General features: G+C 40.3%; 2 protein-coding genes across 2 annotated transcripts; one reads left to right on the top strand and one right to left on the bottom strand.

The window, feature by feature from the left end:
* Positions 1-1,179: 1,179 nt before the first annotated feature.
* On the bottom strand, positions 1,180-5,769 carry AP-1-2beta (adaptor protein complex 1/2, beta subunit). Its single transcript, XM_065313437.1, is given in 5 exon segments — positions 1,180-2,160; positions 2,216-2,571; positions 2,574-2,923; positions 4,301-5,451; positions 5,520-5,769. Coding segments are annotated over 5 exon segments (2,760 nt in total). The 5' UTR covers positions 5,628-5,769; the 3' UTR covers positions 1,180-1,365.
* Positions 5,770-6,644: 875 nt separating this feature from the next.
* On the top strand, positions 6,645-9,333 carry LOC135800715 (lamin Dm0-like). The gene is made up of 2 exons (XM_065314030.1): positions 6,645-8,283; positions 8,345-9,333. Exons 1-2 carry the CDS (start codon positions 6,873-6,875, stop codon positions 8,710-8,712), a joined length of 1,779 nt encoding a protein of 592 aa, XP_065170102.1. The 5' UTR covers positions 6,645-6,872; the 3' UTR covers positions 8,713-9,333.
* The last annotated feature ends 3,783 nt before the right edge of the window (positions 9,334-13,116 follow it).

Here is a 13,116-nt window from a genome sequence, read left to right on the forward strand (position 1 = left end):
CTTTTCTGGAAATTTCAAATGCTACTCAAGTCGGAATTGAGATGGAGATTATTAAATCAATAATGAAGGATTGGCCAATTGACTATATAAAGTATCCACCAATGTCATGGGCTAAAATGCTTGCAGACTTAAATAATGGCACCGGCGACATGAGCATCACAGCACATTGGCAATCACAAGTCATTACATACCCGCTGGATTTTGTTCCTTATATGGAGGTGAGATCAACCTACCTGGTTCCAGATGCCCATTTGTTACCCCAAGAAACATACGTCTTTCAAGCATTGTCAAACCTTACCTGGATCATGATCATAATTTCTTGCATCTTGATAGGGGTTCTAATCAAAGCGGTATCCAGGTATCATGAACGAAAGATGCTAAACAATTATTTTTTGATATCGGTGAGTTTCTTGGCCATCAATTCAACTGCACATGGTGTCAATGGATATCTCCTGCGTGGTGTTTTATTAATGTGGTCAATTTCCTGCTTGCTTCTCACCACTTACTACAGCGCTGGTTATACATCACTGGAGAACGTCCCCAGGACATCAAAACCTATTCGGAAACTAAAAGATATGGCCGAAAATAAAATTGCATGCCATATTGAAACGGACTTCACGAAAGTGTTCCTTATGACGTCTGAGAATGAATACAAGCGTGAAGTTGGCAGGAACCTTATTATCAATCGTAGTGGTAAACCATTAAATGGTCTCTGTGTGAATGCAGATATCTTAGATGATGATTATTACTTTATGGGATTTGAGTTGATAGAAGACGATTTTATTGATTTTAAGTTATTGAAGGAACCGTATCAAACGACCAATAATGTGTTTGTTTTCGTACCTCGATCGCTCTATTTCGAGCCCATTCGAAAAGGATTGCGTGCTTTATTCGAATCTGGAATTGTGGAGAATTTATTATTGAGACACCGTGATAAAACATTGTATACGTCCGAAATGTTCGTGATGAATCGTTGGTCTATAAACAAATACATTTTTGATCCTGTGTCGATAAGGAAGGTTCAAGGGGGCTTTATTTTGTTACTTGTAGGATATTTTGTGGCAAGTGTAGCTTATATATATGAAATTTTAAGCTTTAGAATTATAGTTAATTTAGGCAACCCAACATAATCTTAAATATTAATTATAACGAGAAAGCACATAAATAAAATCAATGAAATTATTATGATACGTTTATAATTTGTAGCTATATAGCGATAACATTGAAAGTGTCGATACACAAAACGATCACTTTAAATAATTTCCTCATATACAAGTACGAGCATAACCTAACTTTTGATACACTTGGATAATAGAGAAATACAATACGAGGGGAATGTGAGACACCTACACTGACTTACACTTTCTAAGCGTTGCGAATAATCTGGTCGTATGCCTGGAAGATGGCCGCCGACACCTCAGTGCTCTTTGTCTTGAGACTGAGCGTAGCATGCTGCACTCCCGGCTGCAATTTGAGCTCCAGTAGGACCCAAATGTTGTTTGTGAGCTTGAGACTTTGATATAACATGTCTTGACCTTCGACGTTACGTTTTGCGATGGTAAACACATTGTTGGCGGTCATGCGCGCCGCAACTACATCAGCGGTGCCGCGGACGTCGTTCAAGGTGTACTGCACTTCATTGGCGGCAGGAATATCCTTCCATGTGGTTAGGAAAAAGCGTTTATCCAGCTGTCCATCGTCGGCAAAAAGAATCTGAATAGGAACGGCACATGCATAGTAGAATACGTCGACGTTGTTCTTCACCGCCACTTGAAGATTAGTGAGTGGTTCCATGCGCTGCACCGGTCCAGAAGTATTCAACGGTAGAGCATGTTCGAGACTCTGGCCTGGTGGGAGTGGCCCAGCGGTAATGGGCGAAGCAGGTGCCAGACCAAAGCTGTTCTTGTTGAATTGCACTGCGAAGCCGCTCATAGCTTGCATCGCCTTGTTGGTGAGTGTCATATCCATATACAGTGCGCCGCCTCGTCTTGTAAAGGTTCCCCAGATCTCAAGACCTTTGCCCTTCTCAGCAGGCAACCAGCAGGATTTCGGTGGGGTATACATAGTAGGCGCGGTGGTTATGCCGAAAATGTCACCAAGTAGACCGGAATTGGTTGGTGCTGGTGCAGGGGCAGAACCTGTCAAGTCACCTCCACCCAACTAGACAATAAAATATTAGAAACAAGTTCGTATAAACCTCATATAATTTCCTTACCAAAATATCAAGCCCTCCTCCAAGTAGGTCTACATTACTGGGCGCAGGTGCTGCAGCTGAAGAGGGTGCGGCAGGAGTACCACCAATATCCATCGAAAGCAAATCACCAATAAGACTGTCTTGATTGGGAATAACAGTCGCCTCCGCTTGAGCACTGCTATCATCCGCGGAACCCTGACGTACCGGTAATGTTTTGCGAATGCCGGCACTGCGTCCCTCTACAAACGCGGTCGGTGGCTTATGGTAAACACTCGCCAACGAAGCAATGTGACAAATGAGCTCATCCAACAACGTCGGTTCTAATAGATCAGTCTCCTCCGAAATCAGAGGTTTGTCAGCAAGCACCACCTCTTTGCTGCAGCCGGATCTGTACTCAAGAGACGCCAGTAGATGAAACCACGATCACGTAGGTCAGGATTATCAGAGTCCTGCGTTGCGAGACTAAGCACGTGTTGGACAAGCGACTGCGTGTGCGTCGGCCTCTTGAGGAAAAGTTTCACCACAGCGGTGAGCAGCTGCAGCTGCACTTGAGCATTCTCGTCGGTGAATCCCTCCAGGAACGAGTCCAACAGCTCATCAGCATTATCAATACGCTCGGCGTATTCACCAATAATCCACACCATGGAAGCCTTCGCTTCCGGTTCATCCAAAGTATCAAGGTTCTCACACAGCGTGCTAATAATACTCTCGTACTTGTTCGGGTACTTCCTAAAGCCAAAAAAATACACAGAAATTTACTACTTTTTCATGACTTTCATAGCGTTAGTCGCGTAACAATTTCGCGGATGATATTAGAGCTTCTTCAAGACGTTTCCGCATTGGCTCATCCTCTTCCAGATTGTAATAGAGGTTAATAACCAGCCCGTGATCATTTTGATCTAAATAAACCCGATGTATGTCACGGCAGTGTTTAAAAACTTGCATGCGCCCTCCACCCCTAATCGCCAAGACTTTACGCGGAGATCGAGATGAACTAATATTGCATAACTCCGGCAACCCCTTTAGCAACACATCGAAATCCAGTGACAGCATCTCCAGCTTGAGATGGCGATCACCTCGTACATTGTGAGCGGTGATAAAAGCACGAGCAAGGAATGCTGGAAGCGCTGCCGTGTAAATGTAGGCTTTGCTTAGCAACTGTTGGGCGTCGATTACGGATGGAATGCCAACGCTAAATCCGCCAACTACTCCCCAAACGGGTTCCAGATTTCCGGTAATAACATCTACATCGTCAACCGAGTAACCAGCGTATTCTAAGACGCCTCCGCCCTTATCACCAAGCACACCGAATGAAAGAGTTTCATCGAGTATTATCCGCGCTTTGTGTTCAGCCGCAATTTTCAGCATTTTAGCAAGATCAGCGATTTTACCGGTTGTTGAACAAATTCCTTCGATTACAAAAAGCGCTCGTGAATAATTTCCTTCTTCCAGCATGTTACTCAAAGTGGGGATATCTTCATAAATCAATACTTTACATTGTGTACATGTCATAAGATGACTCTGTAGATCTTTAGAAGAGTCCACGTGCAAAAAAACGGTATCGCCTTGGTCCACGTAAGCGGCCACGACACTACTCACTGTACACGTCCCCCAGGCATAGAGCAACCCAGCCGTGGTATTGAATGCATTTTTAAGAAGATCTATGGCCTCGAGGTGAGGGGTGCTTGAACCAAAAAATGCTGGCGGACTGCATGACCCAACACCGTAGAGATTTACAGCTGAAATGGCTGCACGAGTAACTTCCGGATGACGACTCAGGCTTAGAAAATCAGCTTTGATTAAATCAGCGCAGGTGTTAGGATCAAGTTGATGGCGATCAATGCGATGTCGCGGCCATTCGGGTGCTAAAGGTTCAGGGCTGAAATGTCTAAGACGACGCGTTTCTAGTTCCTCAGCACGTTCTTCGCGCATTTCTTTCCAGTCAGAATGGATTCGGCGTACTATCGAGTAGAGCACAAATACCCACGCGGCCGCGACCGTGGAAAGAATCCAGTAAACAACGGGCGGTACATCGGGTACTTCCATTGCACTGACCTGACAGGGACGTTGTCACATGCCTACTTAAATTAATAACAAATATATTACCTGAATATATCCTTGATGACAACGATAGCCTCCTGCACGACGTAGTTGACCTTCGTCTGGATGAGATCCAGTAGCGTGGAGACGCACCTCTCCGCTGACGGTTCCACCTTGATGGCGCATCGACCAATGGCACGCACTGCTTTGCGCACAAAGTCAACGTCGACTTCGGTGGCGTACTCCTTCAACTCACTGAGTACTTGCGCGATGTTTGCTTGAGATGCCAGACGAATCATAATGTCTAGCTTCTCGAGTTTCACATAGATGGGATCGTTGTATTTGACAAAGAATACTTTCATCTCATGCTTGAGAATGTCCGGACGCTTCTGGACGATGAGGTTGATGTTGCGCAGCGCGACGTATTGTACCTCTGGTTCACTGCTGAGCAATGTCACCAATGGTGGTGCGAGTTTCTTTGCCAACGTGGCGCAGAAGTCTGCATCGCCGGCAAGCATCTCCATCATTTTCATTAATACCTTCACGGCAGAAAGTACGACAGCAGCATTGGCGTGCGCAAGTCTAGGAGTAATACGCTCGCAAATGCTCTGCGCTTCACGCTCATCCTTCGGGGAGTAATTGCTCAATGAGTCAAGGATAAACACCTGGCCCCATTCAGTGCATTCATTAAGTGCAGTCAGCAGCTTGTTGATGGTGTTGGTATTGAGTTCAACTAGAGGTGCTCCTGTTGGGCTGTTCTCATTGATCTCACTTAGTGCTGCCACAGCATTAGCTACCACCATTGGGTTGGAATCACTGAGTAAGTCTTTCAATTGCTCCAGGAATCCTTGATCCTCAACCAAGCCAGATGATATGTCATACAGCTTTGCCACACAAACAGCTGCAGTTTTTCGAACATAAGGGTCTTCATCCTTAAGACATTTGCGAAGTGGCTCACAGAGATATTCAGTGATCTTATCAACTCTGATGCATCCCATTGTTCTAACAGCAAGTGCCCTGATCAACGGATTGGGATCTTCACAATCTTTCACGAAAGTATTCACAGCCATGATGGCCATATCAGGTTGGGATTTTGCATAATTCATCAGATATAGATAAACCAACTTCTTTAGTTCCAAGTTGTCAGTTTGCATGCAGTTGACTACATCAGGAAATAGTGCTGAGACATCCTTGCCAACTGTCATGCTGGCAATTACCTGCAATGTAAAATATACATGATATTATCCCATTTTTCCCATAGTATTAAAATATAAGTTGATAGTACCTTCTTAACTGCCTCTTTCTTCTTTTCTTTCTTATCATTGTTGAGTTCGGATTTCAGCTCGAAGATTTCGCCCTTCTTCGTGGTTGTGAAGTACTTCGAGTCCGTCATGGTGCTCGTCGCTTAAATCACTAGTTATGCACTGATTTTAAATCAACGAATTTCTTGTAATGTTTTAATCGTTGATCGACAAAAACTCCCACTGACAAGCCGCTGACACGGCTGGTTGCAAGATGACATTTCCAGCTGACATCTACATAGTGTTCAAAATCAACTACTAATTTCACATTTCTTTATATATTTACATTGATGAAATTATATTGATTTTAATAAATTTTAGAAACTTAAAAAGACTTAACTTAATCAAGTAGCTTTGTAAAATGTTTATAGTTTAATTTAATGTTCCATTTAAAGTACAATTCTATTCAAAAGAAAATACTGAATGGCAACACACCTACACCTTAAAATGTTTACATGTCATAAACTACTCATTAGAAAGAAATTTCTATCTTATCACAAAGCAAATAACCGTATATCCATGTTTATTAGAAAAACATTTAATAAGTGTGCATGTATTGAAAACTTTGTTATTGATTTAATTCTTGTTAAATACATATGTACATAATTCGTTCATGCATAATTTACAGAACTCTAAAATGAATTACTGTTATTCTTAATATAAACCAAATGATATTAAGGATAAGACTTTTAATTTTAAAGTAAAAACAATTTTTAGAATCATTAACTCGCACCAAAAGTTGGTTCCAATTTCTAGCGCCACCATCTGTTGAGTAATGTTCAAACCAAGTAAACATTCAACACTTGTGTACTCTTATATCATGAGTTCAACATTTCTCTGTTTTTATCTAACACAAATTACCAGAAAATTATTATGGCTATATTTAAGTCAGTTAATACAATTTTAATGCTCGAGTATTATAAATAAGTCAGTTGATAACAATATTTCCATACATTTCGTTCAAAAATTGTTTACATTTTGTTATACACCATGTATGCTAATGCAGTTTGATGCAGTAATGAATGGATAGAAAACTGTAGAAGCGTTGGGAGGTGCCCAACGCCCCACTTAGAGTATACGCGATGCCGGCGTTAACGGTTATCCGCCTCGTCGCCGGTACGACCGTGGTACGCGACTCGCAGCGTCGCGCCTTGCATCACCGTCCAAAAATAGCCCGCACCTCGTTGTGTTTTGGCCTGCGTTCCCCCGCAAAGCGTGCGCAGCGCACAGAAACGACCCACGTTGTGGACGACGAGCACCACGAGAACATTGCGAGCCATCCGACAGTCGCCCGAGAAACGTGAGTGAAACAAGCGCGAGTGCGCCCCGAACGAACTATGGCAACGCGAAGCAAAAAATCGAGCACGCCGGCGACGCAAAGCGTCCCGCGACCTGAGTCGCCGCTCAGCCCAACACGCCACTCGCGTATGCAGGAAAAGGCCGACTTGGCCAACCTGAACGACCGCCTGGCGTGTTATATCGACAAGGTGCGCTACCTGGAACAGGAGAACCAACGCCTAACACGCGAGGTGCAGACTTCTCAGGAGATTGTCACACGGGAGGTCTCCAACATCCAATCCATCTATGATCATGAACTAGCGGATGCGCGTAAGTTACTTGACGAGACGCATCGTGAAAAGGCTAAGCTCGAAATCGACACCAAGCGCTTATGGGACGAGAACGAAGACCTTCGCACCAATCTGGCAAAAAAGACCAAGGATTTAAGTCTTTCGGATGCCACCGTGCGCGCGTTGGAAACTCGTGCGAATGACGCCACGCATAAATATCAACAGGCGCTCGGTGACGCAAAAAAAGCTCAGACCGACGCACGTGAACTCGAGAAGGAACGCGACAAATACCGTAAGCAAGTCGAAGAGTTACGCAAGCGCCTAGAAGAGGAGTCCCTTGCGCGCGTCGATGTCGAGAACAACAATCAAAGCCTTCGCGAGGAGCTCTCCTTCAAGGATCAAGTCTTCCAGCAACAGCTTACCGAAACTCGTTCGCGTCGCCAGGTGGAAATCAGCGAGATTGACGGCAGATTAGCTGAGCAGTATGAAGCGAAGATGCAGGAGGCTCTACAGGAGCTGCGGGACCAATACGAGTCGCAGATGTGCAACAACCGGCAGGAAATTGAGGTCTTGTATGAGACCAAAATGAAGGCGTTGCAACAAGCGGCCGGGCGCAACTCGTCTGCGGCCGCTAAGGCGATTGAGGAAATGCGATCGGCACGATCAAGAATTGATACTCTGACCACGCGCGTTAATGAACTCGAGGGTACCAATGCTACGTTGGGCAACCGCGCAAGAGACCTGGAGCAAACGATGGAACAGGAGCGACTGCGTCATGCAGAAGACTTGGCCGTGTTGGAGCATGAACTGACTCGATTGAGGGATGAAATGACCCAGCAACTGCAGGAGTATCAAGACTTGATGGACATCAAAGTCTCATTGGATTTGGAAATTGCCGCCTACCGCAAATTATTGGAGTCTGAAGAGGCACGTTTGAATATTACACCGGCTGGAGGCGCAGCTGAGATATCTTCATCCAGTATGAGGTCTACACGTGGATCTAGCACTTCGCGTCGTACGCCGGTGCGATTTGCCCCTGGAGGCAAACGCAAGCGTACCCTACTCGATGAGAGCCAGGAATCATCTCTAAGTGATTTCAGTATCACCAGCAGCTCGAAGGGTGATATTGAAGTTGCCGAGGTGTGCCCCGAAGGACGTTTCGTTAAGGTTCACAACAAAGGTAACCACTTTCAGCCTCTCATATTATTCTTCAACTAAAATTGTTGTTTTTATCTTTATAGGACAGAAAGAACTATCACTAGGAGCTTGGCAGTTGATCCGACGAGCTGGAGGCGCCGAAACAGTCTTCAAGTTCCATCGATCCGTGAAGGCTGAACCAGGTGGCACGTTAACCGTATGGTCGGCGGACGCCGGTCAGGAACACGATCCGCCACACAGTCTCGTAATGAAGGGGATACGTTGGGTGGTGGCCGATAACATGACCACTGTTGTGATCAACTCGAATGGCGAAGAGGTTGCTACCTCGGAACGTGTTCGTCGGCAAGTTTCTAGCTCGGCGTCGCGTCATCGCGAGTTTGGCTACCTCGGCGAGGACCTTCACCATCAACTGGGCGATCCCCAAGGAGACGAGAAATGCCGCATCATGTGAACGGCCTCGACCCAACGTCCGAACGCATAGCTTTAGGACCTTTCATAGATTTATAATCGTATAAAATTAAGTATTCTCTCCTGATTGTGAAGTCGTCAGCTCGTCTTCACACATGTTTTCTAATAGTCGATATTTGTTTGCATTTGCGCAAGCGAAGCGACATTCCAACGTAATCGAATGGAATGTCGCGTTCGCTCAGCGCCTTAAAAAATCGTGAATTTTAACCAACTGTTTGCTTCCGGCGTTCGAAAACGTGAGGCCATCTTGGTTAGCCCGCATTTGTTTTTCTTTTATATTAGCATCTCGAATGATCACTTGTGTGATTTATACTGGAAACTTTTTGTGTTCAAATCACTTAATCGTAATTAGAATTTACGATATAGGGTTATGAGTAATTAAGGCGTGAGGGCGTGGCACGAAATGCTAGAAATTTCGAGTTAAATGAAGTAAGTGCCTTTTCGAAAGCAGAAAGCAAGTACGTGAGCGGAGCAACTAATCGTAGAATTTAGATTTAATATATATCTTATACAAATTATGTATTGCCTAGAGTTTACTATGTTTACATTAAAATTTTCCTTCTTTTTTATTTGTGGATCGAAATAAAAGACGAGATATTTTGTACGTGCGTTGGGTTTGTTTGTTGTCACAGCGGAATGCGTATATGATCTCATTGTATGCGTTAGGATTAAAATTAATCATCGATATTTTAAGTCGTCCTGCGATACTGGCTTATACTACAGTAGACGTACTTTCGATTCACAACTAGATGTCGCATAAATTAGTTTGAATGCCGACTTGTGAAATCATACTTTCACATGTAAATATATACTCCCGCTTTGCATGATTTGTTGTTATTTATTCAAGATTAGAATTTTATTCTTATATTGACTGAAATTGAACAGTCAATGAAATATTCATAGATGATGCAGTAACTCCATTTTTTTTATTTGCTTGAATTAGGAGAAGGCATTCATGCGACATCTAGTTGTGAATTTAAAGTTTTCCATTTACAGTTGCCAGTAACTGTAGTACACTGTAGTATGATTCAATAAGTATAAACCATATTTATTTACCTTTTTTCGTTGGACACACGTTGGATACGTAATCTGTGTTTATTAATATTTAATTTAAAATATATATGTGATATGAATTACAATTTGAATTTGTTATATATGTGGGCGAAACATGTCAACTCCAAATATAAATTGTAAATCCAATATTCACGAAAAATTATAAATAAATAAATATTTCAAATATAAAAATGGATTACGTATTCGCCAAAGAAAGTAATAAACTTCATTAACTTCATAACGTCAGCGCGTATTCTCTCCGATTCAAATTTAATTATTTAAATAAACATTTTCTGGAATCTTTCTATGTTTCTATCTTTTTCTACTTCCGCTTTTAAAGCGCAACTATTTTCAAGGTTTCGAGACACGTAAGTAGCATTTTAATCACGGACGGGCGTGATCATACAATGCGCCAATGCCTTTGCCTTTTGTACTTAAGTATGCACAAAATTATCAAACGGATATAAATATTCGAATAAATGCTGTGTTTCATACATATTGATATATTCACTGTAATAAAATAGTTATCAATGCAATTTAAAGACTTACATAGGATATAAGAATACTTGGGTTGTGGTTATAATATCATGCAACATTTTTAACTTATAAATGAATTTTATTACTTTCATATTACTTCATAAACTGAAAATAAAAAAAAATAAAAAAAAGAATTTTTACTGAGAGAGTTTTATTCAATTATTTTTATGAAACAGAAAAAAATTACTGACTTTTTTGTAAATAAATAAATCTGTTTATTTAATTTAATTTAATTTAATTTATTTAATTTTAAATTGATAAAATTTATTTAATTTTGTGGGAATCTCCAACCAAACACATGTTCCAAAATTCCCAAATCCAAAATTTCCAATCTATCTTCAATTATTGCTTTACTGCTGTTGTAAATATGTTCCATTCCTTATTTCTGGAAATTCCCAATACGAGTACGTCTAAATGTTACAAAGTTCCAAGTATCACTGTTGCCAAATTGATCGACCATACAAGTGCGAAGTCCGTTTACAGTTTGTGCAGAATTTGTTATTCAATCAGCCATGTTTCCTCTTTGATAATAAATTTCTCATCATCTCACTACGAACTAGTAAACAATTATTTACAGCCCGCTTTAAGGAACACTACCCCTTAATTTAAATAAACAGACAGATCGAACAACATTCCTCTTTCACTAACGTTCCCGAAATTCATGAACCATGTTACGATAAAAATTATATTCCAGTAACCTCTCTAACTGCCACTCTTGATAAATTAAAAACTCAATAACTCAAATTTGGAACAGTTTCACTTGAACTTTACCTTATCGAGGTGCTACTGTATTAGTAACAAATGGCATATTTTTTTCAGTAATTTATAGGTACAACAGGAAAAAACAAGCTTCGCTCTAAAATCCGTTGAGGGAAAGTCAACCAATTTGATTTTGTTTAATGAATCATGTAGGTACTACTCATATATGTAGGAATGATGTTACAAATAGTAGGTAAATAAATGGACGTTTAGAAATGGAAGTTTATTATTAGAAATATACAGAACACAAGTAAATCACATTAATAAAATATTAACACATAACACATTAATAAAACACAGAATAATATTAAATACAGTGAAATCCCGGTAATCCGAACGCTGATTACATGGTACTCTTTTGTAAAAAATTCCGGACTGTAAGGGGTCTTAGGCAGTCCTCTATAAACCGACAAATTCGATCATCCTACACTGCCCTGCAAAGTGATCGTCAGATTACCGGGATTCCACTGTACTATTTTAAAATACAAACTACAGCCATTCATGTACCGTCCAGAAAACGTTTATTTTGGCTAATCTTAATCACATCTTATATATGCTGCACCCATTGATTGTGATATATAAATTCTTTTTGTAAGACAATTGTGGCAGTTAGCTAAAAACTAGAACATTTCTCTGGGTAGATTTTGTTCGTCGTAACCAGTTGGTAAACGGAAATTTCATATTATTTCATTCATATTTCATTGTATTGGCAAAAATAAACTGGTTTCAACTGGTTTAAAATTTTAATGTCTCAACGTTTATCGACTGCTTCAAATAGTGTCGCTTTAAAACACATTCGGTAAATTCCTACCCAATAAAAGCATTTCTAAATAACACCCCTCATTCTATACAATTCTAGTTGGCGTGAAATTGACATTAATTGATATTCTATTAATTTAACATGGATAGTCAATCCCAGATGGTTTATTACTATTTAATATTAATTGATGCACAATAAAATATTAAATATTTATATTTACTCGTACTATGAGTTATTTAGTTTCATATTACATCACTACATGCTTTTTCGCACTCATTTGCAATATCATGATTTGGTAAGTAACATAGGTGTTCATAAACGTAAAAATCAATGTGTAATTTATATTAAAGAAGCTGCCAGCTCTGATGGTTAAATCTCGCGCATTGACCTGCTCCCGTAACCATAACAGTCACCTTTCGAACTCAGTACTTTGTTCATGGTGTTTGAACGATTTACATACTAAAAGTTGAGTTGTTTTTACTTGTCGTTGAAGATTTTCAGCTGTAATCGTGGTGATGTTTGCAATAAACTTGAACAGAAAAGAAAAAACAATTATATATAAGATACAAATGTTTGATTTCAATTTTAAAATATATCAAGGGTTTACCAAGTTATAAACTATCCACATAATGAAAATTATCATCGAAATTGTGGATTGCTTGTATTGCCTCAAAATGAGTACAGTTAGCCATTGTAAACCATTTACCAAAGTTATAGCAAACACCAGCATTAAGCACCAACCATAATTATGATTGAAATTGTCTATTGAGTCACCCAGGTATTCATGGAGTGTTGAAATCGTCTGTATTTTAAACCGTAATACGGATTTAAATTGGGTGACATAAACAGTATCTTGAACAATGAACTTGTTTAAGAACTCGACACGTTTTTGGATGTTTATTATTAGCATGTTAATGTGAAGTAATAACATTGATATCATATACATGTGAATAGCATCATTGATGAAATAAACATACTCCTTCCATTGCTCTAAAATTAACCAATCGCATAAATCAATAACTGAAAATGGAATAAAAAATATATGAAAAAGTATTAGTGCCCAATTAGTATTAGGCGATTTTATAGTTTTTCCGAGTTTGTATGCTGAGAAATTGTCAAATTCTGTCAAAATATATAGCAGTTTTTTATAACTGCAATGTAACCATCGACTGTTGGAAACATATATGATAAGTAATAAAGTTGTTGTGAGCACATTTGAAATTAAATCCATTATTTTACTCTCAGTTTTCATGGTTTTGTCTTTGTATTTATTCAAAT

The sequence above is a fragment of the Atheta coriaria genome, unplaced genomic scaffold (genome assembly GCF_025399875.1).
Source record: "Atheta coriaria isolate IRGN ID8LTWV9N9 unplaced genomic scaffold, Caltech_Dcor_3.1 hic_scaffold_2_pilon, whole genome shotgun sequence".
Taxonomy (NCBI): Eukaryota; Metazoa; Arthropoda; class Insecta; order Coleoptera; family Staphylinidae; genus Dalotia; species Dalotia coriaria.